This window comes from Oncorhynchus gorbuscha, linkage group LG05 (assembly GCF_021184085.1).
Source record: "Oncorhynchus gorbuscha isolate QuinsamMale2020 ecotype Even-year linkage group LG05, OgorEven_v1.0, whole genome shotgun sequence".
NCBI classification, from domain to species: Eukaryota; Metazoa; Chordata; class Actinopteri; order Salmoniformes; family Salmonidae; genus Oncorhynchus; species Oncorhynchus gorbuscha.
The window spans coordinates 56,841,413-56,868,743 of record NC_060177.1 but is presented as its reverse complement, the minus strand read 5'-3'; the positions used below and the strand labels follow the sequence as shown (position 1 = coordinate 56,868,743).

Here is a 27,331-nt window from a genome sequence, read left to right as displayed (position 1 = left end):
GTTCCTTTGATTGTGCTTTCAGTCATAAACCACACAAACTAGATTTGAGGCAAAGCAAAATGATTATCACCCAATAGGATTAACCAACTTCCCTTAGGGTCTCATGCTCATATTTTGAACTGTAAAAACCCAATTAATTAGCATCAAAGACTGAACACAGGACAGTTATGAGAACTGTAATCGGCACTTATTCTTTTTCACCCAATTATATAATGTCGTCTGGTGATAAAAAAAAACTCTGAATGTCCAAATATATTAGTGTTGTGTCCCGCAGAATAAATCATGTGGCAAACCATGGGAGACAAAGCAAGTGCCAATATTCCAACAGTCACATCTAGCTGGCAGTATTACCTCAAATGTGATTTTTACTGAAGTCTAGTCTACTTCCAAAACTGAATAAGAAAAGATCCAGACAATCAATGTTTATTACAACTATTTTTCCCTAACAGGTCATTTAAAGATGATTAACTTTCTTTATCCCCATAAAGTATTAACATCAAGACTAACGTTAGTATAAGTAATTAGGTAAACAAGTGTCAAAATACACATTTAAAAATATTCAAACACAAAACACATGGCAAATAAACAACAACCCTACACAAGTTGAGATATACGTTTTTTTGGGCCGATCCTGGACTTTAGAGAATAAAACAGCGTGAAGGAAGAGTCAAGGCAATTATTTGTACAACATAGAATATAGACAGAGTTGAGGCACCAAGGGTACATCACGGAAATACAGAAAAAAGATGCACAACTCTTGGACTTTCAGAATTTGGAAGTGTGGTGAATGATGAGGGCTGGTATAACAGAGGCGTTAGTGTCATGAGGAAGCTCTCTTCTCCTCATATGGTGACTCGTACACATCCATAGGGGGGCAAGTGCAGACCAGGTGCTGGTCACCGTATATGTCGTCGATCCTGGAGATGGATGGCCAGAACTTGGTCTCTGGCCTCACAAATGGCTGGAAGTTTTAAAATGAGAAACATTTTAGTTTACCATGCTTACAATTTATTAACATTAATACAGAGAGAGTAAAATAATTTGTGTCTAACGATTTTGGTAAATCAAATTGTAAACAGAGCCATAATTTCCTCAGGGGAAGTGGAGTTGGTAGTGATGTTGTCCAGATGGAAGACTCACCAGGGGGAAAGCAGCGTACTCCCTGGAGTATGGCCTGTCCCAGGTGGAGGAGGTGATGCTCGCCAGGGAGTGAGGGGCCATCTGTGGACACAGACAGACCCAAGTGAACATCTATTTTAGCTGCTCTGGCAACATACCTCAAATCTTGCTACATTTAGGTCCTATCAATAAAGCACACATTTTTTAGAACACCAGTCTTATCACAATCAGTTGTTATAACTTAGGTTGAAATATAGGATGCTATCACACACACACACACACACACACACACACACACACACACACACACACACACACACACACACACACACACACACACACACACACAACTATGAGTTTATAGACCATTGTATGTAGCTGATTGCATGGCTTAATACACACTGTGTAAATTGTGTCTATGAGTCAGGCCAGTGAAGTGCACCTTCAGTGGGTTAACGCGGGCATCCATCCTGCCTTCCTCAATGTCTGCTATTTCCTGTCTGATTCCCATCAACGCATCACAGAAGCGGTCCATCTCTGCCTTGTCCTCCGACTCCGTGGGCTCGATCATCAGGGTTCCTGCCACGGGCCACGACATGGTGGGTGCATGGAAACCTGGCCAGGGTCAGACACAGAGGGGGATGAGGAGAGGGCTCAGTTAAATAAATAAAAAAGTAAAAAACATTACTTTAAATATGTACTTAAGTAAGCAGAGTAAGTATGTACTTAAGTAAGCTTTTTGGCAACAATGCAAAACGTTATGTTTGGCATAAAAGCAACATAGCTCATCACCCTGAACACACCATCCCCACTGTCAAACATGGTGGTGGCAGCATCATGGTTTGGGCCTGCTTTTATTCAGCAGGGACAGGGAAGATGGTTAAAATTGATGGGAAGATGGATGGAGCCAAATACAGGACCATTCTGGAAGAAAACCTGATGGAGTCTGCAAAAGACTTGAGACTGGGACAGAGATGTCTTCCAACAAGACAATGATCCAAAACATAAAGCAAAATCTACAATGGAATGGTTCAAAAATAAACATATCCAGGTGTTAGAATGGCCAAGTCAAAGTCCAGACCTGAATCCAATCGAGAATCTGTGGAAAGAACTGAAAACTGCTGTTCACAAATGCTCTCCATCCAACCTCACTGAGCTCGAGCTGTTTTGCAAGGAGGAATGGGAAAAAATGTCAGTCTCTCAATGTGCAAAACTGATAGAGACATACCCCAAGCGACTTACAGCTGTAATCGCAGCAAAAGGTGGCGCTACAAAGTATTAACTTAAGGGGGCTGAATAATTTTGCACGCCCAATTTTTCAGTTTTTGATTTGTTAAAAAAGTTTGAAATATCCAATAAATGTCATTCCACTTCATGATTGTGTCCCACTTGTTGTTGATTCTCCACAAAAAAATACAGTTTTATATCTTTATGTTTGAAGCCTGAAATGTGGCAAAAGGTTGCAAAGTTCAAGGGGGCCGAATACTTTCGCAAGGCACTGTATATATATATATATATATATATATATAATTCAATTATCTTTTACATAATATACAGAAAGAGACAGAAGTAGACCCTGTTGACTTTTAAGCAGTACCAAACTATCCGTAAATGCAATGTTGTGAATATCCATGTTCCAGCTCACCATAATCCTGTAGCCTTTTTGCCACATCCACCGCTTCAATGTTGGCGGTCTTCTTGAATGGCCTCACATCCAAAATAAACTCGTGGGCACAAAAACCTGTGGACCCCCCCCCAAAAAAATCTGTGTTAATTAAGAAAATCAACATTTGCTAGTGTTGGCCGATTACTGATGGACACAGGACATCATACTTGGGTGAATAGGACCAACACCACTCACCTTTCCTGCCTTTGAAGAGAATCTTGTAGTGGCTCTCTAATCTCTTGGCCATGTAATTGGCATTAAGGATAGCCACCTCTGTGGCATGAACCAGTCCCTTGGCTCCCATCATCTACACAGTAGGATCCAAAAAGGGTATCAACGCGTGTACTAAACTGGTACGTCCCCACTTCAGTTGCATGTTTTTCTCCCATGCATTTGCCTATAAAGACCTTTAAGTATCACCAATAAAGTATCACTATTCTAACAAATCTATCATTATCTCTATTTACATTTCATGGCACTGAACCATAGGATAGTTACAGTACACTGGTACTGACCTTGATGTAAGCCCAAGAGATGGGCAGAATGGCACTGGAGCCCCAGGGGGCAGCACTGATGGTGCCCAGGGAGCTGGACATGTTGCCTGCTGACATGCTGACCACTGGGTGGCAGGGCAGGAACGGGGCGAGGTGATCCTTCCTGTTAAACATGCACAACTCCATTAAGTCATCAAAAGTCATTAATTATCCACTTTTAAGTCATGTTTTGCACACAAAAAAATTGTGCCAGGAGTGTTTCCTTACCATGTATGCACACATTTACGAGTCACTTCAGATAAAAGTGTCTACTAAATGGCATACATATATTATGTGACCTGACCAGGACAGAACTCCCCATTTATAATGGATTTGGCCAGTTATATTCCTTTGGGCAGGTTCAGTTTTTGTACTTAGTCCATTACTGTGCATTTGATGGAAACAATCCCGTTATGGTCACTTACACTCCGATAGGTCCCATCCCTGGTCCTCCACCCCCGTGGGGGATACAGAAGGTCTTGTGTAGGTTCAAGTGAGACACGTCAGATCCGTAGTCACCAGGACGACACAAGCCCACCTGTAGAGAGCAGAGCAGGCAGGAGAGAGAGGAGATTTCAGGGTGATAGAAAGGCAATTCTCCAAAATGACATTCCCTCTTATCTGCAGAAGCAGATGCTACTGTACTGGTGGAGGGTAAAATGCATCAGACTTGAGTTTAAATATAAATCTTTCAAATGTAATTGCTCAAATACTTGATCCTGCCTGGAGTACCAAATGTTTGTTTATTTGCACGTTTGGGACTATTGCATTGCTTCTGTTGCCCCAGGCAAGCTCTATGAAACACAGCCTAAGTATTTTAATGATTTGAAATACTATTTGAATCCATGCCTGCAATGCACGAGGTAGTGAAACATGTTATTCATATGAAAGAGGGTTTTCCCCCACCACTCCACATACAAATATCCCTGCCCTTAGGATCCTGTGTAGACTGACTATGCAAGAGGCTACTGCTGACAGGGGAGGAAAAGCATGAGAAAGTTGACCTCTGCTCAAGAAAGGAATTTGGGGTGCTCAGACCGATGGCTATTGGTGCAAGGAGGTTTGAAGAAATTTGTATTTTTCACAGACTTGTGGTCAAAGGTCACTCTGTACGCTGTGGAATAGCACAACCATGCACTCCCTGGTAGCCTTGTAAAAATGCTGTGTTCAAATGCTACAAATAAATAACTAAATAATATACACTACATGACCAAAAGTAGTGTCGAAAAGTATGTGGACAACTGCTCGAACACCTCTTTTCAAAATGTTGGGCATTAATATGGAGTTGGTCCCCCCTTTGCTGCTAGAACAGCCTCCACTCTTCTGGGAAGTCTTCCACTAGATGTTGGAGGACTTACTTCCATTCAGCCAAAAGAGCATTAGTGAGGTCAGGCACTGATTTTGGGTGATTAGGCCTTGCTCACAGTCGGCATTCCAATTCATCCCAAAGGTGTTCGATGGGGTTGAGGTCACACCAATCTCGAAAAACGATTTCTGTATGCACCTCGCTTTGTGCTCGGGGGCATTATCATGCTGAAACAGAAAAGGAACTTCCCCAAACTATTGCCAAAAAGTAGGACGCACAGAATCATCTAGAATGTCATTGTATGCTGTAGCATTAAGATTTCCCTTCACTGGAACTAAGCCCAAACCATGAACAACAGCCCCAGCCCCTAGACATTTCCACTTCACAATAACAGCACTTACAGTTGACCGGGGCAACTCTAGCAGTTTGACAAACTGACTTGTTGGAAAGGTGGCATCCTATGACGGTGCCACGTTGAAAGTGACTGAGCTCTTCAGTAAGTCCATTCTACTGCCAATGTTTGTCTATGGAAATTGCATGGCTGTGTGCTCAATTTTATATATGCAACGGGTGTGGCTGAAATAGCCAAATCCACTCATTTGAAGGAGTGTCCACATACTTGTGTGTGTGCATGTGAATACACGCACACAGTATCTCAATTAACTCAAATAACTAAATGTATTCAAAATAGTCTTGTGATTGATGTGTCCATGATTCAGTTAACACCTGGATAAGCAACCCAATGTGTTGTTTTAATTATTTTGGCAAAAAGGGTCAAAGTTTTACTATACAAAATAGTTTATATAAACACACTGTTCAACTTTAAAAAAGTATCAATGCAGTATGTCCACACAAAAACATACTTTATCAGCAAGGTGACAAACATATACTCTTCTCTCACCTGTGCGTTCATATTAGCACCGTCCAGGTAGACCTGTCCACCATTCTGGTGGATGAGATTGCACACATCATCAATGCTCTCCTCAAACACACCAAAGGTGGAGGGGTACGTTATCATCATGGCTGCCAGGTTAGCCTTGTGTTTGTCCACCTAAGTAAGGAATAATGGGTTAGTCCGTGTGACTCTGCAATGTGTGAGGCCACTTTTAAGGGGGCTAATTCACTGCTGGTTGCACGACCGGTAGATAGTGACCACCGACTCTCTGGCCATCATGTTTCTCAATTATTCTTTGTGCCTAGATTTAAAAGCATTTGAAAGGGATACTCAAGATCATTGGTTATATTTAAAGGCTCTTCTGTAACAGCGAGCTTATTATCAGAATCACTCCAACCAGCTGTTACCAGTGCCTTGAGGTTTGCCATGTCAATGTTGCCATCCTTGTCCACCTCCACCACCTGCACCTTCATGCCAGCCATCTGGGCACTGGCTGGGTTGGTACCATGGGCTGACTTGGGGATCAGACAAACCTGAGCAAAATAGAAAACATCAAAGACAGTTACAATCAGACCATCAAAGTAAAAGAGATCCAACTAGGCCTAAGTAAGTCAACCATTACAGCATTAGAGTCCTAACATTTCTTTGTGCAAATCTCTGTGACATCAATGCAAAATAGGTAATCAGCTGATTTGATTTCTTATTAGGTGACTTATTTATACATTGTCAAAAATGTCACAGGGACACGAATACCTGTGTGTTTGTTGGGTAACATTTACATTCCCCCCTGACGGGAAAAACAGCCGCGCTCAATCAGTTTTGCACATGACTTGCTGATCACAAAGTCTTAAAATCACCAAATATGGGATCTTGAAATCAAGTAACCTCCAGGTAGTGTTGGGTTTTCTGTCCTTTATTTGCACAACTGTGGACATTGACTGTTTGAAAAGCTCACACCACTATCTAAGATGTGCTTATAAGGGAGTTGTTATTTTTGATAGTGGTGAGAGCTCTTGAGACAAATGTCAAATTACAAAACGGGAACTCTACTTGACACAGTTGTGATACTTAGATTTACATTTTAGTAATTTAGCAGACGATCTTATCCAGCGCGATTTACAGAAGCAATTAGGGTTAAGTACCTTGCTCAAGGGCACATCAGCAGATTTTCCACCTATTCCGCTCAGTGATTCGAACCATCAACCTTTCAGTTACTGGTTCAACTCCCTTAACCGCTAGTCTACTTGAGGACTTTCAAACAGTTCCTGTTTAAGTATCCAAAACGCGATATTCTTCAGAAGGCTTTTCCAATACAATGTCTGTCGGCAAACGAGTGGATGATTATCTTTGCCATCATCATACCTAAAAGCGGTCTGTACCTAAAACAAGTCTCTTGATGGCTTTACATGCGCTGATTAACAAATGATTGTAGGCAGGTCTAAGTATCCCATGTGCAATACCATGTGACACGCTTATTACAGGCTGACTACAGCAAACATTCAGGCTGAACATTTATTAGGGTTATCATTTATAGTACATACACCCCCACATTTCTGACAATATACTCCCAAAAATAATACTGTACTTTTATAATCTACATTTTATTGCATTAACAATTAACAAAGGGTGGACATACTAGCCTAGAGGTTAGAGCATTGGGCCAGTAACCGAAAGCTGACAAGGTCGTTCTGCCACTGAGCAAGGCAGTTAACCCACTGTTCCCCAAGCGCAGAAGATGTGGATGTCGATTGTGGCAGCCCCCTGCACCTCTCGGATTCGGGGGGGGTTGGGTTAAAGACACATTTCAGTTGTACAACTGACTAGGTATCCCCCTTTCCCATACTGCATGACTCTGCCTTGTCTAGTACGTGTGCTAGCAAAAATGAATGTGTTTCGTTTCATTAGCACAATACTTACCGTTCTATGGGCATCTCCTTTAGAGTTCAGGTAGGCTTTGATGGCAGCGAGGCCAGCGTATTCTCCCTGAGCACCACTAAAAAGACAAGGTCATCCAGTTTGTTAATGTACCAGCCACATGCACAGAAACATGCTCCCAGTGAAGTCCTGTCTCAGCATAATCATCAAACGTGCCAAGTTCTAAGGTTGGTCAATGGGCTTTACAGTAACTGTAAAGGGAAAGCATAGACTAAGTTGAACAACCATACCGCCATCTTGCCATCTCGGCCAATGTCGCACGACGTGCTATACATCAGCCCAGTTAATACTGAATAAGTGTGTGGGGGGGGGGGGGGCTTGGAAACATAGAGATATCAGCCACAAAGTTAGCTTTGATAGTTAAATGATCAAGTAAAATGACCTGAACTAATTGACAGTGTGGTGAATCGGTTTGGTAAATCACGCTCAGATGATGTGTGGGAAACTGACATCCCATTTGGTCATGAATCCCCCCCCCCCCATGGTGTCAGTGAGGGGCTTACCTGTTGGGTTGGAAGGAGATCTTGTCATAGCCAGTCACCTCACAGAGGTCCTTCTCCAGCTGCCTGAAGAGCTGCTGGTAACCCTCAGCCTGGTCCAGGGGACAGAAGGGGTGAAGGTTGGCAAACTCATTCCAGGTGATGGGCTAAAACAGTTGGAAAGAGGGAACAATGTGAGAAATAGTCAGAACACCACCATAAAAAAAAGGACTGCAGTAATCAGTGTAAAAAGGGGACATACACTGAGTGTACAAAACATGAAAGCTATGATCCCTTATTGATGTCACCTGTTAAATCCAATTCAGTCAGTGTAAATGAAGGGGAGGAGAGGTTAAAGAAGGATGTTTTTCCCACTCAATACTAGGGGGGTGTATTAATGTTTTGTCCAAGGAGAGATATTAACCAGGGTTGGGTTCAATTCAAATTGAAGAAAGTCAATTCAGGCACTGATTGGATTTTAAAATGAAGGAGAAATAAACAACTTTTTAAATAAATAGCTTTTACTTTTAAGTTTATTGAGAAATCATTGAAAATACATGCCCTTTTTTTTATTAGTGAACTGGAATTTCAGTTCATGCCCTGAATTGACTGCCTTTAATTCGAATTGACCTGTTAACCTGTTATTAACTCACCATGAGCTCTGAAGAACTGTTCAGCTTCATTGTGCAGGAACCCTGGAAAACAAAATGGATATTAAAAATGGTGATAGCCCACTAAACTTTAGTGGTTTGCAATTTTTTTGTGTAGTATTCAGATTATGTGAACAGCACCATGTCTAAAGTAAAACATGTCTTATTTGCTTTCCCATGAGACTCACCAGTGGGATCATGCTGTGAACCAGAGAGATGTCCTTGTTCTCCAGGCGTTTCATGTAGCGCACAATGTTGGTCTCGGAGTGGTAACTGCACGGGGACGAAGAATCAGAGTGAATCAAGATCATAAGACACGTTTTAGGCCTGATATGTTATTTCACTTCTAAAACCTTGTATTATCACTTACAGTACATGTGTAAACAACCTTATGTTACCAGTGTAAGGAATTATTCTATCAGGCATCAAGTGCAGTTTGGGACAACAGAAAGAACTAATCAATATGGAAGGTCAGCTAATGTCTCTCACCATTCTGGTATCATACTGATAATACTATTGTCGCTGAGAACACAAGTCATAATAACAATTATGGCATATCAAGCGTCATCCTCATCACGCCCAGGCCAGTACTGGAATTTGAGTTCGTTACAAACAGACCAACCTGTTGAAGACTGCGTGGGTGAGGTACTTGCTGGTCCTCTTGAAAGGACTACCCATAATGCCTTTCACCCTTTCACCCATCTTTTCAGCAATGAGCTCCTGTCAATTGAGATTTAATGGAATTATATATGGGATAGCTGAAATCAGTTTGTCCCATGGCTTCAAGATGCATCTTTTGCACTCACTCTCAAGATTGCAATCGGGTCAATACAGAGTTTATGCATACTCCTATATTGAATATTGAAATCAAAACGTACCGCTGAGGATTCACATCCAAAGACCCAGAGCAGATCGTCCAAGTCCCTCTCTTTCACAGTCTCATCCAGAGACACACCTAACTAGGGAAACATAGTAATCATTTCAGAGTGAAAGAAATGTGTGTGTGTGTGTGTGTATCTAAAGCATAAATGAACATGGCCACACGTGGCTTATTCACAGGGGTGCTAATTCTACAATGCTGCAGATAGATATTTAATGAGTAGAGCTCAAATGACTCTACAATACATTTCTATCTGAACGTTCTGTAACACTTCCCCATCCGGAACTAGCCCCTGGTTTTATCTATAGGGGGGGACTCAACGTAAGAGTATCTATGCTTTATTTACAAAATGATTTGACAAAGTATTCTAAGGTTCAAACATTGTCAATAAAGCACATGGGAGCATGGACTGAAGTGTGATGTGTTTTGTTGTACCTTTGTTGCCCTGCTTACAGTAGGAACACTGGATGGACGTGTATGTAATCTGTTCCTAAAACGTATCTGGTACTACTCACCACTCCCTCGCCATAAACACGCAGGTTGATCTCTCTCTGGACAGCCCTCGCCAGAATGTCCTTGGCTGCCACACTGCAGCCAACCTTCAGTGTGTCAAAGAACATCTCGCTGTGCAGCCTGTGTCCGGCCCGCTTCAGACCTGATACAAAGGGAGAGAGAGAAAGGCATTTCTAAAAACCCAGTATCATTCATAATTTATCTAAAGAAAAGCAATGTTACTATTTCTTTCTCAATACACGCTTGTGATTAAATTAGGTCACGGTTGATTGACATAAGTCCTAAGTGTTGTGATGTAAGAGAAATAATAAAGCAATGCACATGTGCAGCGAGAGTGTTGGAGGACATACCCTCAGCCAGGATCAGTGCAGCATTGTGTGTCCTCTCAGCAATGTGCTTTAAGCCCTGGGGTCCATGATACACTCCAAACATGGCTGCCATGTTGGCCAGCAGAGCCTGAAAGAGACATATACAGTTTGAAGGTGAGAGAAAGTTCTTTAAAAATATACTTAGAAAAACGCAGACAACCACTACACCTAGTTTAATTTTTTATTTGAAATTTACACAAAAAAACTGCTCTGGGGCAAAGTGTGTCGGTATTGTAAGGAGGCTCAGTGTGTCGGTATTGTAAGGAGGCTCAGTGTGTCGGTATTGTAAGGAGGCTCAGTGTGTCGGTATTGTAAGGAGGCTCAGTGTGTCGGTATTGGATGGAGGCTCAGTGTGTCATGTTAGGTTCTCATTTTTCAGAGTAAGTAACTCAGACACTAGAGAAGCTTTAACCAAGTTTAATTCTTCCCAAAGGATCTGTAAAGCTGTAATTCAGACAGCAAAACATTTCTCACCATCACAGTTATATACATCCCACTTAAGAAACTCCTTCTCTCCAATCCTTACATTTTATGGTTCAACAGGAAAAGGGTAACAGAATACCAAACCCTTATTACTCCCTTAAGGGACTCTGTCCTCACCTACTGACCTCAACCCCTCCTTCACCTAATCCACAGTGCATCTGTCATCTCTATCTCTATCTCTACACGTTGATTTCCTCCCTTCCACCCAACACATTCCGAAGCTATCTGTCTTCCTACAGAGAACCATTAACTTCTGACATAAAACCCAGCCCCATTCACTCAAGGCTTCTTCTCTATCATTTATTTCATATCTCAATGTTCAAAGTTTAGCCGATTCCAACAGTCAATATTGGATGTAGGCTCAGTGTGTCAATCTTGGATGGAGGCTCAGTGTGTCAATATTGGATGGAGGCTCAGTGTACAGTACCTGTGCAGTGCAGATGTTACTTGTGGCCTTGTCTCTGCGGATGTGCTGCTCTCTGGTCTGCAGGGCCAGGCGGTACACCTCCTTACCAGCGGCATCCCTGCAGGTGAAAAAGGGACATTTAAAACAAATGTACATCAAGATAGTCTTTATGTATGTGTTCCACATACTTCAGTCTTTTCGACTATGAGCAAGTATGATATAAAGTGAATCTCGATATGCTGCTTATATTGCCCAAAACTGAACAACTTCAAGAGATCTGACTTCCATTCTGAACAGGACCAATGTGGATCTCAAGGGCTCTCACCTGGTCACTCCCACCATCCTGCCAGGCATCATCCTGACCAGGTTTTCTTTGACAGAGAAGAAGGCAGCGTGGGGACCACCATAGCAGAGAGGTACCCCGAACCTCTGGGAGCTGCCCAGGGCAATGTCCACCCCAAATTCTCCAGGGGGGCGTAGCACACACAGGGCCAGCAGGTCAGTGGCACAGCAAGCCAGAGCCTACAGGGATGAGCGACAGTGAGGCGGCAGGGTAGCCTAGTGGTTAGAGCGGTGGACTTGTAACCGGATGGTTGCAAGTTCAAATCCCGAGCTGACAAGGTACAAATCTGTCATTCTGCCCCTGAACCCACTGTTCCTAGGCCGTCATTGAAAATAAGAATTTGTTCTTAACTGACTTGCCTCGTAAAATAAAAAAAATCTAAATAAATACACAGCACTTAGGTACCAAACTGGAGTCACCACATCCTACACTTTCTCCCTTGCCCACTGTTCAACCAAAGACCTGCATCAAAGGGAATCACTGAATATATATATATTTTTTCACCTTTATTTAAGCTAGTTGAGAACAAGTTCTCATTTGCAACTGCGACCTGGCCAAGATAAAGCGTAGCAATCCGACACGTACAACAACACAGTTACACATGGAATAAACTAAACATACAGTCAATAATACAGTAGAACAAAAGACAACAAAAAGTCTATATACAGTGAGTGCAAATTAGGTAAGTTAAGGAAATAAATAGGCCATGGTGGCAAAGTACATTTACATTACATTTAAGTCATTTAGCAGACACTCTTATCCAAAGCGACTTACAAATTGGTGCATTCACCTTATGACATCCAGTGGAACAGCCACTTTACAATAGTGCATCTAAATATTTTAAGGGGGGGTAATTACAATATAGCAATTAAACACTGGAATGGTAGATCGACAGAAGATGAACGTACAAGTAGAGATACTGGGGTGCAAAGGAGCAAATTAAATAAATAAATACCAGTATGGGGATGAGGTAGGTAGATAGATGGGCTGTTTACAGATGGGCTATGTACAGGTGCAGTGATCTGTGAGCTGCTCTGACAGCTGGTGCTTAAAGCTAGTGAGGGAGATGTGAGTCTCCAGTTTCAGAGATTTTTGCAATTCGTTCCAGTCATGAGCAGCAGAGAACTGGAAGGAAAGACGACCAAAGGAGGAATTGGCTTTGGGGGTGACCAGTGAGATATACCTGCTGGAGCGGGTGCTACGAGTGGGTGCTGCTATGGTGACCAGTGAGCTGAGATAAGGCGGGGCTTTATCGAGCAGAGACTTGTAGATAACCTGTAGCCAGTGGGTTTGGCGACGAGTATGAAGTGAGGGACTTTTAACGAGAGCGTACAGGTCGCAATGGTGGGTAGTGTATGGGGCTTTGGTGGCACTGTGATAAACAAACTGGATGCAGTCTGTTGTTGAGTGTTGGAGGCTATTTTATAGATGACATCACAGAAGTCGAGGATCGGTAGGATGGTCAGTTTTACGAGGGTATGTTTGGCAGCATGAGTGAAGGATGCTTTGTTGCGATATAGGAAGTCGATTCTAGATTTAATTTTGGATTGGAGATGCTTGATGTGAGTCTGGAAGGAGAGTTTACAGTCTAACCAGACAACCAGGTATTTGTAGTTGTCCACATATTCTAAGTCAGAGCCGTCCAGAGTAGTGATGATGGACGGGTGAGCAGGTGCGGGCAGTAATCGATTGAATAGCATGCATTTAGTTTTGCTTGCGTTTAAGAGCAGTTGGAGGCCACGGAAGGAGAGTTGTATGGCATTGAAGCTCGTCTGGAGGTTAATTAACAGTGTCCAAAGAGGGGCCAGAAGTATACAGAATGGTGTCGTCTGCGTAGAGGTGGATCAGAGAATCACCAGCAGCAAGAGCAGCATCATTGATGTATACAAAAAAGAGAGTCGGCCCAAGAATTGAACCCTGTGGCACACCCAGAGGCTGTCAGAGGTCCGGACAACATGCCCTCCGATTTGACACACTGAACTCTATCAGAGAAGTAGTTGGTAAACCAGGCGAGGCAATCATTTGAGAAACCAAGGCTGTCGAGTCTGCCAATAAGAATGTTGTGATTGACAGAGTCGAAAGCCTTGGCCGGGTCAATGAATACGGCTGCACAGTAATGTCTCTTGACGATGGCGGTTATGATGTCGTTTAGAACCTTGAGCGTGGCTGAGGTGCACCCATGACCAGCTCTGAAACCAGATTGCATAGCGGAGAAGGTATGGTGGGATTCAAAAATGGTCAGTAATCTGTTTGTTCACTTGGCTTTCGAAGACCTTAGGGTAGGATAGATATAGGTCTGTAAGCAGTTCGGGTCTAGAGTGTCACCCCCTTTGAAGAGGGGGATGACCGCGGCAGATTTCCAATCTTTGGGAATCTCAGAAGATACAAAAGAGAGGTTGAACAGGCTAGTAATAGGAGTTGCAACAATTTCGACAGATAATTGTAGAAAGAGAGGGTCCAGATTGTCTAGCCTGGCTGATTTGTAGGGGTCCAGATTTTGCAGCTCTTTCAGAACATCAGCTATCTGGATTTGGGTAAAGGAGAAATGGTGGGGGCTTTGGCGGGTTGCTGTGGAGGGTGCCGGGCAGTTGACCGGGGTAGGGGTAGCCATGTGGAAAGCATGGCCAGCCGTAGAGAAATGCTTATTGAAATTCTCAATTATAGTGGATTTATCAGTGGTGACAGTGTTTCCTAGACTCAGTGCAGTGGGCAGCTGGGAGGAGGTGCTCTTATTCTCCATGGACTTTACAGTGTCCCAGAATTTTTTTGAGTTAGTACTACAGGATGCAAATTTCTGCTTGAAAAAGCTTGCCTTAGCATTTCTAACTGCCTGTGTATATTTGTTCCTAACTTCCCTGAAAAGTTGCATATCACGGGGGCTATTCTGCTAATGCAGAACGCCACAGGATATTTTTGTGCTGGTCAAGGGCAGACAGGTCTGGAGTGAACCAAGGACTATATCTATTCCTAGTTCTATTCCTCTATTCCTAGTTTAAATTTTTGAGAGGGGCATGCTTATTTAAAATGGTGAGGAAGGCACTTTTAAAGAATAGCCAGGCATCATCTACTGACGGGATGAGGTCAATGTCATTGGCCAGGTCGATTAGAAAGGCCTGCTCGCAGAAATATTTCAGGGAGCATTTGACAGTGATGAGGGGTGGTCGTTTGGTCGCAGACCCATTTACGGATGCAGGCAATGAGGCAGTGATTGCTGAGATCTTGATTGAAAACAGCAGAGGTGTATTTGGAGGGCAAGTAAGTTAGGATGACATCTATGAGGGTGCCCGTGTTTACTGATTTTGGGTTGTACCTGGTAGGTTCATTGATAATTTGTGTGAGATGGAGGGCATCAAGCTTAGATTGTAGGATGGCCGGGGTGTTAAGCATGTCCCAGTTTAGGTCATCTAGTTGCACGAGCTCAGAAGATAGATGGGGTGCAATCAATTCACATATGGTATCGAGGGCACAGCTGTGGGGAGAGGGAGATCTATAGCAAAAGGCAACAGTGAGACTTGTTTCTGGAAAGGTGAATTTTTAAAAATAGAAGCTCAAGTTGTTTGGGTACAGACTTAGATAGCCTGCAGAGTTCTGTATTAATATATTTGCAGTAGATTGCAACACCGCCCCCTTTGGCAGTTCTATCTTGGCGGAAAACGTTATAGTTAGCGATGGAGATTTCAGGGTTTTTGGTGGTTTTCCTAAGCCAGGATTCAGACACGGCTAAGACATCTGGGTTGGCAGAGTGTGCTAAAGCAGTGAGTAAAACAAACTTAAGGAGTAGGCTTCTAATGTTAACATGCATGAAACCAAGGCTTTTACAGTTACAGAAGTCAACAAATGAGAGCACCTGGGGAGTGGGAGTGGAGCTAGGCACTGCAGGACCTGGATTAACCTCCACATCACCAGAGGAACAGAGGAGAAGTAGGATAAGGGTACGGCTAAAGGCTATACGAACTGGCCGTCTAGCACGTTCGGAACAGAGAGTAAAAGGAGCAAGTTTCTGGGAACGATAGCATAAATTCAAGGCATAGTGTACAGACAAAGGTAAGGTAGGATGTGTGTACATTGGAGGTAAACCTAGGCATTGAGTAATGATGAAAGAGATATAGTCTCTAGAGATGTTTAAACCAGGTGATGTCATTGCATATGTAGGAGGTGGAACAACATGGTTGGTTAAGGCATATTGAGCAGGGCTCGAGGCTCTACAGTGAAATAAGACCGTAATCACTAACCAGGACAGTAATGAACGAGGCATATTGATATTAGAGAGAGGCATGCGTAGCCAAGTGAACATATCGGTCCAGTGAGTGGTTGGGCTGACTGAAGACATGGCGATTCAGACAGTTAGCAGGTCAATGCTAACAAGCTAACAGTTAGTAGGCCCGGAGCTAAACAAGCTAGCAGTTAGTAGACCGGGGCAAGCTAGCAGTTAGCAGGCCGGCTTAGTAAGCAAGCAGTTAGCAGGGGCTAGCAGTTACAGACCGGGCAGGGAAGCTAGCAGTTAGCAAGCCGGGGCCGGCAAGCTAGCAGTTAGTAGACAGGGGCAAGCTATGTGGCATGGCAAGAAGGGATCCTTTCCTACCAAACCAGGAGCGACAAATCCAAATAAGTCTACCAAACCCCCACCCCAATTTACTTGAAGATATATTTTATTTTACCTTTATTTAACTAGGCAAGTCAGTTAAGAACAAATTCTTATTTTCAATGACGGCTTAGGAACAGTGGGTTAACTGCCTTGTTCAGGGGCAGAACGATAGATTTGAACCTTGTCTGCTCAGGGATTTGATCTTGCAACCGTTCGGTTATTAGTCCAACGGTCTAACCACTAGGCTACCTGACACCCCATATCATCCTAGGTTAATAAACCATTACTAACAATAACGTCAGACGTGGCGGCTCTCTTACCCCTCCCTTGTGAGCGCGGTCCACCAACGCGGTTAAGTCCTCCACTCTGCCGTCGGTGTCTGGGTACTGGAACAGCACCCCGCTCACATCCTTCCCACTGAAGTCCATCTCATGAGGCAGCTTCAGCACTGTCTTCACCCCAATGTAGCTGTTAGTCAACAATCACAGAGCAGAGCACCCAATAGTGAGGATGCTGCTTTTGGTACACAGTTCTAACCTTGTTCCTGAAGTATTGAAAGGATGCCCATACTTGGCTCTTGTCTGCACTACAGCGATCGTCTGAGGATGGCAACGTGGGTCAATGTAGAACGTCCTTCTCTTGTTCTGTCTGTGGGGAGCATGTAACAATAAAATGATGAACACACCTGTAGGACCAGGAGTCTTTCCTGACTAAGTGGCCTGGGCCCAATTTACTTTACTAAATTAACTATCCTTTAATGGTCAACCACTATCTCTCACTTGTGTTTATTCTCGCCTTACCTATGGCAGAGTTGCATGGCCTCGGCGGCAGCTGTTGCCTCATCCAGCAGGGAGGCGTTGGCTACAGCCATGCCCGTGATGTCACAGATCATGGTCTGGTAGTTGAGCAGACTCTCCAGGCGACCTTGAGCCACCTCGGGCTGATAGGGGGTGTACTGAGTCACCCTGAAGAGAAGAGGATACAGAGAAATCATTAAAAGATACAGAAAAACAAGCTGGTTTTCAAGGAATCAAGACACTAGGCTGACGTGAGTGGAAGTTTACGAAGATAAAGAGAGAAATGCATTTGTAAAATGTAAAATCAAAGTGTTATGATTGAGAGTGTTGTCTCGTTTTAAGTTGAACAAATATGGATCACAAGATTCCACATGTGAGCATGTAATTTAATCCAGTGCAAACCTAAACTGGAAACTTGAGCATCAAGTCACAAGATTTCTGATTCGGGGCAAGTTTTTCTGCAACGTAGCAATTAGTGCTTTAATGACTAACAGAAGCCCATACATATACACACCTTGAGTACACAATCAAATATAGAATGCCCTATTAAATGGGGACAATTTGGCTACAAGACGAACATATCACTCTGTGTGTGTGTCAAAGTGGCCCATACCATCCCGAATTCTCTAGAAGGTTTCTTTGTATAACTGGAGGCACGGAGCAGTTGTAGTAGCCCATTCCGATGTAAGACCTCCACACCTTGTTCTTTGATGCAATCTTTTGGAGACGCTCCAAGACTTCATTCTCACCTGGAGAAATAGCCATCACAATTGGTATCACATGCATTTGAGACAAAAAAAAAATGCATTTCAATAAAAAGACATTTCTGATGTGTATGTTTCCTTATTGGTTTGATTTAAATGAATAAAAATGTATCTTCATTTCAACTGTAAAACAGCACAAGATTGATGGCATCTTCTCTCCCATTTAGACAGGTAGCTGCATTATGATTACGGATCATCCTGACTCAGTCAGGATGGGGATGAGGCTTGCATGAAACCAACTTGAAAATGATTTTACACATCCATTTTCTGAAATGGGCAGTGACATCATATAGCATCAGATTTGCTTTCAAAATGGAGTGGATAGGAATTTAAACTAAACAGCTTTATGTGATTGGATGTGTAATCCACATCTCTGCGTGTCATGTTAGTGTGTGAACTGTATACAACATTTTGGTACATGTCGAATGCATTTCCATTTGGTCATCATATTTCTATACATTGGCGGGGACAATTATGTGCAACATATGGTCCCTTTCCCGATGGCTAGTTATCTAGCCTAATTCCTCAGTGCTGTGGCAAGGATCAGCCAATACACACAGAGACACTGGAATTCCTCAGGCATTCCATTGCTGCTTAGCAACTCCCTCAGCAAAGAATGGACAACACGACCCCTCTGAACCGAATGCCCAAACTACGCTCATATTCAGGATGAGCATTTCTCCTGTTATACACCACACAAAGATGTGAACATTTGCGGTTTGAATTTAGGTGGCACAAGACGTTTTACTGTAAATCCATCCTGCATTTAAAAATGTGATGCTTTAGGACACAGCAGCACAAGATGGTGTTTGGAAATATCTAACATTAATAACAAAACAAGTGGAAGCATCATTAGTAGTAGAGGCCAGTGGTTTAGTGTGGGGGGCCGTACTGTGGATTTGCACATTTCATCAAAGGGGAGTTTCACTATGGTCGCAAAGATCCTCAAAGCAACAGAAAAGCCTGATTCAGAACCATTGTTGAGGAGCGAATCCCTTGCTGGCTTTGCAAACCAACCTCCTCCAACCTGAACAAGCAAAAACCAGTATGGCCATCAGTTTGTTCCTTCATGCATGGCTTGCTACATAACGGAACGCGACAGAAAGGAGTGACCGAAGGTGGTATTAAACCCCCCCGATCCACGGACCTTATTACCCAACCTAGAATAAGGTCCGAGCAATATTCAGTCAACCATTCTGCAAATAGCAAGTGGCAGATACTGTGTTCTGTTCTAACATGTGACTAGTAGTACAGTGTTATTTCAGAGTACACTAGGCAAAGTCTTCATTACCAATTGAAGGACTTATTCCTCTCCCCCAAGTTGAGGACTTCTGAAATATACTACATGACCAAAAGTATGTGGACACCTGCTTGTCGAACATAATAATATATAATAATAATATCTCACTGCAAAATCATGGGCATTAATATAGAGTTGGTCCCCTCTTTGCTGCTGTAACAGCCTCTACTCTCCTGAGAAGGATTTCCAATCAGTGTTGGAACATTGCTGTGGGTTCTTGCTTCCATTCACCCACAAGTGCATTAGTGAGGTTGGGCACTGATGTTGGGCGATTAGGCCTGGCTCGTAGTCGACGTTCCAATTCATGACAAAGGTGTTTGACGGGGTTGAGGTCAGGGCTCTGTGCAGGCCAGTCAAGTTCTTCCACACCGATCTCGACAAACCATTTCTTTATGGACCTCGCTTTGTGCATGGTGGCATTGTCATGCTGAAAAAGGAAAAGGCCTTCCTAAAACCGTTGCCACAAAATCGGAAGCACAGAATCGTCTAGAGTGTCATTGAATACTGTAGCATTAAGATTTCCCTTCACTGGAACTAAAGGGCCTATCCCAAATCATGAAAGAAAAACAGCCCCTAACCATTATTCCTCCTCCACCAAACTTTACAATTGGCACGATGCATTAGGGCAGGTAGTGTTCTATTGGCATCCGCCAAACCCAGCTCAGTCTGTCTGACTGCCAGATGAACTTCCGTCTGACTGCCAGAACGCATTTCCACTACTCCAGACATTTGGCATTGCGCATGGTGATTAGGCTTTTGTGGGGCTGCACAGCCATGGAAACCCATGTCATGATGCTCCCCACGAACAGTTATTACGCTGACATTGCTTCCAGAGTCAGTTTGGAACTCAGTAGTAAGTTTTGCAACGCGCTTCAGCACTCGGCGGTCCCGTTCTGTGAGCTTGTGTGGCCTACCACTTCGCGGCTGAGCCATTGTTGCTTCTAGATGTTCCACTTCACAATCACATCACTTACAGTTGACCGGGGCAGCTTTAGCAGGGCAGACATTTTACTTGTTGGAAAGGTGGCATCCTATGACGGTGCAACGTTGAAAGTCACTGAGCTCTTTGGTAAGGCCATTCTACTGACAATGTTTATCTGTGGAGATTGCATGGCTGTGTGCTCTATCTTATAAACCTGTCAGCAACAGGTATGGCTGAAATAGCCAAATCCCCTCATTTGAAGGGGTGTTCACACACTTTTGTATATAATATACAGTGTATCAGGATAGTGAAAACAATGACTAATGTATCTAATGTAAAATAGAAAATTACGTAACAATAATACTATGAATTGACAGCTGAGTTTCACTATTGACCTCTGAAAACAATGCAGTTGTTTGTATGACATAGGTTATGGATCACTATCAAATGGGAAGAGCGCATTAGAGCATCAATTTACAGTAGTGAAAATATTGGCAAAAAAATATGCATCTATGTTATTACAAATAATTGTCTTAAGCAATACTATTGTGTTGATTTACTTTGCATGTAATGCTTGTCTGTTTAATTGACTTGTTTAATTAATTGTATTATGGCCATATTGTCAGTTGCTTCAGAACTATTGTTTAAATAAATCTAATTTATTATACAAAACAAGGTAAAGTAGTAATACAATGTACTGCACTTGTCCAGAATAGTATGTGTATGTAGCCTTGTAAATCTCAAGCAAGTGATCTGATATGTCGGTCTCTAATGGAATTATACAGCATGGGTTTGCTAATGAAATACACCTCGTAGATGTAGGTCTGCTGTAGACCATTATTGATAGAAACACGTTTCAAAAGGTTTCACTATTCGCTCAAGCAACTGAAATCAGTCTATTATTAAATATGAAAAATATGTATTCAAGTAAGAAAAATACATGCCTAACCCATCAAGGAATCTCATGAAGTTCCTTTGTGCATTTCATTCAACTGTGATGTAATGTTATAACCAGATTGAACTGGAGTTGGGACAGGAGCTCAAGGCTGAACTTTACACTCCAATTGCCATCCTATTAGCATCGGCTCCCCAACTGGAGATTGGTGCTGGTCATTGAGTTTCGCAAAAACAACTCCAAATATGTTCAAAGGAAGACTTAAGGGTGAAGAGCGCTTCACCCACTGGCACACAATAGGAGTGCAATCTACATTTCAGCCACTCGTTTGGCTTTATTTACACCCATTGTAGAATACAATTCAGAGATCAGTCAAATATATTGACAAAACATTTAAAAAAGTGACATATGCAAGATGATTTATTAATCAATCAATTCACGATGAATTTGTCAGGGATATCAGCAGAAATACATTATAACGCACTTGTAAAGAAAAAACACCGGCTAGCAAATTCAGCATTTTATACCATTGACGAGGCAATATATCTATCGAGAACACAAACATCAACAATAACACGTGCTGTCAAAGATGTTGGAGAGAAGAAACACTTACAGAGAGGATCATCCATTTTCATACTTCTTTGAATACGGATGGATTCTGGAACTGTATCTTCTATCAACTGGGCGATCGACTGAAAAGCAATAAATGCGATACAAGTCAAAACCAACTGAATTTGTATAAATAGTTGCAATAGTTTCTCTCTTTATCCAAAATGTATTTAAAACTTACCTCAAGTCCAAGCACATCCAGCATCTCCCTTTTGTCCCTTTCACCTGGGCCAATGTGCCTCTCTGCAAAATCATCGTGTCTCGGCAGTATTCTGTCTATCTGTCTAGAAGCAGCATAGGCTGCAGAAGTCCGTAGACCCCGTACAGTTACACAAGCATTATTAAGTGTTTGGAATCTATTCTGTTGTTTCCCAAAGATACGGCTTTTGCCATTAATGTGTCTGCAAGGTGCATGGGGATTCACAGACTTGGCGAATAGGATCCCCCATGACTTTGCACAGCTTTGCATTTTTAACTCACTAAAACGATAATGTAAAATATATATAGAGAGATTAAAGAAACCTTCCAAGCGGCCGACCTCAACTGAATCCCTTAGACACTGCTCTGCTTTCTCCCAAAGTATCTGCAAACTACTTGAAACTGTTTAATTTATACGCCTGCCCATTCCACAAGAACTAACCAATCGATAAGAGAACGGTCGCTGAATATGCCAGGCTGCACTGAGCCCAGATACGGAAGCGAGACATCAAACTTCTTAATTTTTCTGGTTTATATACAGTCAATGAAAGCCTACCAGACCCAGTTGCCAATGCATTGGTGCCTATAATTTTCCCCCAATCGTAAACGGGACATATATCCACCATCTGTGCTTATACCAACCTTGTGGCTCTCAGGTTGCAACCTGCGTTTACACGGGAAATAAATGACATATATCGCGCAGTTGAGAGATTCGCGTGACTTTTGGTGGCAGTAAAAAGCCATCGCCATCTGCACCCATTCAACATAGCCTAGATGTACCTTTTTATTACTTCTAAATTAAATAACTTTTTGGGGTGCTCATACACTTACATTTATGTTTTGATTCTTGCTCCAACGGTGGTGCTAAGATTATATTTGGTTGTGATCTTTGCAAAATGGCTCATTTTGGATGCAGCCGTTGTTAGCTAGAATGCTAATGCTCATTGATATCGGCTTTAGCAAAAGCTAGCCGAAGAGCCATTTTAATGGTTGAAGTGTTTAAGTGTACTGAACAAAAATATAAATGCAACATGTAACACGTAAGCAACAATTGTAACGATTTTTACCGAGTTACAGTTACAGCCAGGCCCAGCCAATCAGAATTAGTTGTTCCCAACAAAAGGACTTTATTACAGATAGAAATACTCCTCAGTTTCATCAGCTGTCAGGGTGATTGGTCTCAGATGATCCCGCAGGTGAAGAAGCCAGATGTGGCTGTCCTGAGCTGGCGTGATTACACGTTGTCTGTGGTTGTTAGGCTGGTTGGACTTACTGCCAAATTCTCTAAAACAACATTGGAGGTGACTTCTGGTAGAGAAATTAACATTACATTATCTGTCAACAGCTATGATGGACATACCTGCAGTCAGCATGCCAATTCCATGCTCCCTCAAAACATCTGTGGCCTTGTGTTATGTGACAAAATGGCACAGTTTAGAGTGGCCTTTTATTGTCCCCAGCACAAGATGCACCTGTGTAATGATCATGCTGTTTAATCAGCTTCTTGATATGCCACACCTGTCAGGTGGATGGATTATCTTGCTAAAGGAGAATTGCTCACTAACAAGGATGTAAACAAATGTGTGCACAAAATGAGACAAATTAGCTTTTTGGTGCATATGGAACATTTCTGTGATCTTATTTAAACTCATGAAAAATGGGACCAACACTTCTAATGTTGCATAAAAAAATTTGTTCAGTATAAATGGAGTAAAATGTTACTTAACAAGTCACATAAGTATGTGTGCTTTAAGTGTTTGACATGCTTTTTTAACTACATCATCTCTGTCCCCACACAACTATCTGTAAGGTCACTCAATCGAACAGTGAATTTCAAACAGAGTCAACCACAAAGACCAGAGTGGTTTTTCAATGCACCTCAAAAAGGGCCCCTATTGGTAGATGGGTAAAAAAAAGCAGACATTGAATATCCCTTTGAGCATGTTGAAGTTATTAATTACACTTTGGATGGTGTATCAATACACCCAGTCACTACAAAGATGCAGGCATCCTTCCGAACTCAGTTTCCGGAGAGGAAGGAAACCGCTCAGGGATTTCACCATAAGGCCAATAGTGACTTTAAAACACTTACAGATTTTAATGGCTGGGGTAAGAGAAAACTGAGGATGGATCAACAACATTGTAGTTACTCCACAATATTAATCTAAATTACAGAGTGAAAAGAAGAAGAAAGCCTTTATAGAATAAAAATATTCCAAAACATACATCCGGTTTGCAATAAGGCACTAACATAAAACTGCAAAAAATGTAGCAAATAAATTCACTTTATGTCCTGAATACTGAGAACCACTTCATATTTTAAAGTATGATGGTGGCTGCATCATGTTATGGGTATGCTTGTCATTGGCAAGGACTCGTTTTTTTAAGGGATAAAATAAACTGAATAGAGCTAAGACTAGGCGAAATCTTAGAGGAAAACCTGGTTCAGTCTGCTTTCCACTACACACTGGGAGACAAATTCATCTTTAAACAGGACAATAAACTAAAACACGAGGCCAATAAATCCTTCTTTGACTCGTTTCCTCCACCTTCCTCTACACCTGGATTCACCTTGTCAGTCTGTCATGGAAAGATCAGGCGTTCTTAATATTTTGGTAGACTAAAGTAGCTGTCACACCATGTAAAGGGACCAACCTCATAATTCCTGTAGTCAGCATGCCAATTGCACGCTCCCTAAAAACTTGACATGTCATTGTGTTGTGTGACAAAACTGTACATTTTAGAGTGCCATTTTATTTACACACCTGTTAGGTGGATGGATTATCTTGGCAAATGAGAAATGCTCACTAACAGGTATATAAACACATTTGTACACACAATTTGAGAGAAATAAGCTTTTTGTGGATCTGGACAATTTCTGGGACCTTTAATCTCAGCTCATGAAACAAGGGACCAACATTTTACATGTTGAGTTTATATTTTTGTTTAGTATATAAAGCATTAATAGTGCCTCCCATGCACCACGGAAATTGTAAAGGTTAAAAACAATGACAGAACTGTTTATTTTTTGTGAATGGAGGTCAAACTGAAGCCAAGCCTACTGTCTTTTTGGCAATCTGTATTGTTGCAATCTTTGCAATAATGTTTGTCTACTAAACAATTCCTTTTAAAATGCTTTGAGCACAGATGAGAATGGAGGCAGTTTCCATAGTGCTTCTCCTCATTACCCTGACCAAAACATGTTGTACAATAGAAGTCACTGAATTTGCCCCTGCAGTTGGTTGTAAAAGCTTTTCAAAACACATTATGGCCTTGTTTTTTTTAGAAATAGAGAGAAATATTGGCTCATATGTGCAACTGTTTTGCATTAAAATAATAGATTACTGCTGCTCATTGTGGATGGCTCTTTAAAAAAAAGTAGAATACAATTTATTTATCCATCCAAGATATCAGGGTGGAGACAACTACAGTATATTCAGGCCATTTTACATTATCAACAGTGGACTGTAAAGTATAGAGATTTCATGGTTGCTATAGACAAAGAGAAAACAAAGTGGTTTGCAGATGGCTCAAATGTACTGCTTGCTTATCATTAAACAATGATAATTATGTTCATGCCAGACACAGGTGGAATTGTCTATAAAGACAGTCAACACTATATATAGGCCTAAAGTCCCACCATTCTCTACTCATAATAGTGTTGATATTTCACAGGAAGGATTTAAAATGGAGCCAATCCAGTGGCTGTGTGAGCAGCATCCATTTCTGACGTACCAATGTTTTTCCATTCCCTTTGCTTTACTATTCTACGTCTTGGCTAAACAGGGATGTCTCTCTTTGACATACAGGTCTGTATTATATCTTTTATACATCTATTGTAGTATTAAGTTGAAGATCAGGGCATTTAAAAAAGAAAATTGCAAGGTCAGACCAATTATAATTTACTTTTAGTATACACACACACTTGTGTATACAAATTCTTTATCCACTGGTTAATTCACACTTGTTGGAACCTCCATTTGGAATTAACAAAGGATTTCAATCAAACTGCTTATTTTGTTTGAGCGGTAGGAGGTATAACACTGGTCTTAACAGGTACCTCTTCTTGGCATCCGGAGGCTGTATCCTAGCGATTGTCACCATGGGTGTATACAGCTTGCTTCTGCTCATCTCCACTGTGATCTTTGTGCTGCTGGTGTGTTCACTGAGCCCAGAGCGTGTCCATCCATGGGTCTTTGGACTGCAGATGGGTTGGCAAACATTCTGGCACCTGCTCATACAGTACAGAGAATACTACCTCAATGAGCCCACTGATTCCAGGTACAGCACTGTTCTTAATTCAGTCAAGACTTTCAAAAGGATGTTAGTTTCCTACATGTCCTTGTGACTTAAATGTTTGTGTTGGTTGTCTGTGCAGTAGACCTCATGAGCAAACTATAATCTGGGGCTTGGGGGGATCAATGAGTTCACAATGGAAAACATAACATCAGCTCCACAATAAGTACATTTGAAATAAAATAGTCATCTCCCAGTCCCAATCCACCAATAAAATGTGTAAAGTACAGAACTTAATCTCAGACTGACTGTCTTACTTTTATTTTCTGTCAGGCTTCTCCTATCAATGTCCTCCTTGATGCTACTCACCCAGAGAGTCACCTCCGTGTCAATGGATCTACAGGACGGGGGCAGGGTGACATTAATGACCCAATGCCGGGTCTTTCTCCCACTCATCAGCTATGCACTAAACTTCACTGCCTTGCTCGGCGGACCCCTGTCCTCATTTGACCAATTTGTATATTTTGTAGAGCAGATTACCATCAGCCCTCCTCCCCAGCCTCTGTCCGTTATATCCTACAAGGGCTTTCAGGTGTTATCTCTGGAGTGGGCTAGGAACTATCTCACTCGTCTCCTCAGAGACAATGCCTCCAGTTTGTCCGTCTCCAACAACGTCCTCACCGATGTCTTGTGGATATGGGGCCTTGCTGTGGTGTTGAGGATCAGATACTATTCCCACTGGAAGATCAGTGAATGTCTGAATAATGCTGCTGGGTTTGGGTTCAGGGGGATGGTCAGGGAGGACAGCCCAAACTGGAGTGGCCTGTCTGACGGAGATCTTTGGACCACAGAGATGTCCTGCCAGGTGTCCGAATTTGCCCGTCGGTGGAATGGTACGACAGCTACATGGCTACGTAGGCTGGTTTTCCAAAGATGCAAAACCGCTCCGCTGGTAATGACGTTTGGGTTTTCCATCTGGTGGCATGGCATACACCTGGGTCAGTTTGTAGGGTTTCTTCTCTGGGCTGCAGCTGTGAGAGCAGACTACCAGATACACAAGTACTTGAAGCCAAAGCTCACGTCTACTAGGAGGAGATTGGTGCGCACCTGTCTGTGTTGGTTAAACACTCAAATGGTAATGGCGTGTGTTGTTATTGCAATCGAGCTTCGAAGCACTTCCTCTTTGAAAATATTGGGTCTGACATACACTGGTGTTTTTCCTCTTCTTAATGTTCTCTTTATCTTCATTGTATGATAAGAGCAAGAACAATCATATCATCTGGGTTTTTAAATGTTGCTGTAAAATCAATTAGTTGACGTTATTCATATTCATCATTGACACAAAAAGCACACTTCTATTCTTGCTTGTTTTGGAGGACTGAAGGGGAAGGTATCGTGTTCTGAGAGAGTGCAACCATCTGATTATTTTGGAGCAATTGTTATCTTATT

General features: G+C 42.3%; 2 protein-coding genes across 2 annotated transcripts; one reads left to right on the top strand and one right to left on the bottom strand.

Moving 5' to 3' along the window:
• Positions 1-407: 407 nt before the first annotated feature.
• LOC124036122 (glycine dehydrogenase (decarboxylating), mitochondrial-like) lies at positions 408-22,055 on the bottom strand. The gene is made up of 25 exons (XM_046350276.1): positions 21,630-22,055; positions 21,453-21,531; positions 17,572-17,707; positions 16,962-17,126; positions 16,732-16,809; positions 16,482-16,629; positions 11,559-11,755; positions 11,255-11,351; positions 10,327-10,432; positions 9,979-10,118; positions 9,462-9,542; positions 9,206-9,303; positions 8,772-8,856; positions 8,587-8,628; positions 7,958-8,100; positions 7,437-7,512; positions 5,927-6,052; positions 5,526-5,675; positions 3,744-3,856; positions 3,301-3,442; positions 2,981-3,092; positions 2,765-2,860; positions 1,562-1,734; positions 1,141-1,221; positions 408-961 (listed from the first exon to the last, which is right to left on the bottom strand). The coding sequence occupies exons 1-25, from the start codon at positions 21,915-21,917 to the stop codon at positions 821-823; spliced, it is 3,093 nt and encodes a 1,030-aa protein (XP_046206232.1). The 5' UTR covers positions 21,918-22,055; the 3' UTR covers positions 408-820.
• A 3,278-nt stretch (positions 22,056-25,333) lies between these two features.
• Positions 25,334-27,137, top strand: mboat4 (membrane bound O-acyltransferase domain containing 4). The gene is made up of 3 exons (XM_046348305.1): positions 25,334-25,455; positions 25,703-25,927; positions 26,216-27,137. Exons 1-3 carry the CDS (start codon positions 25,334-25,336, stop codon positions 27,135-27,137), a joined length of 1,269 nt encoding a protein of 422 aa, XP_046204261.1.
• The last annotated feature ends 194 nt before the right edge of the window (positions 27,138-27,331 follow it).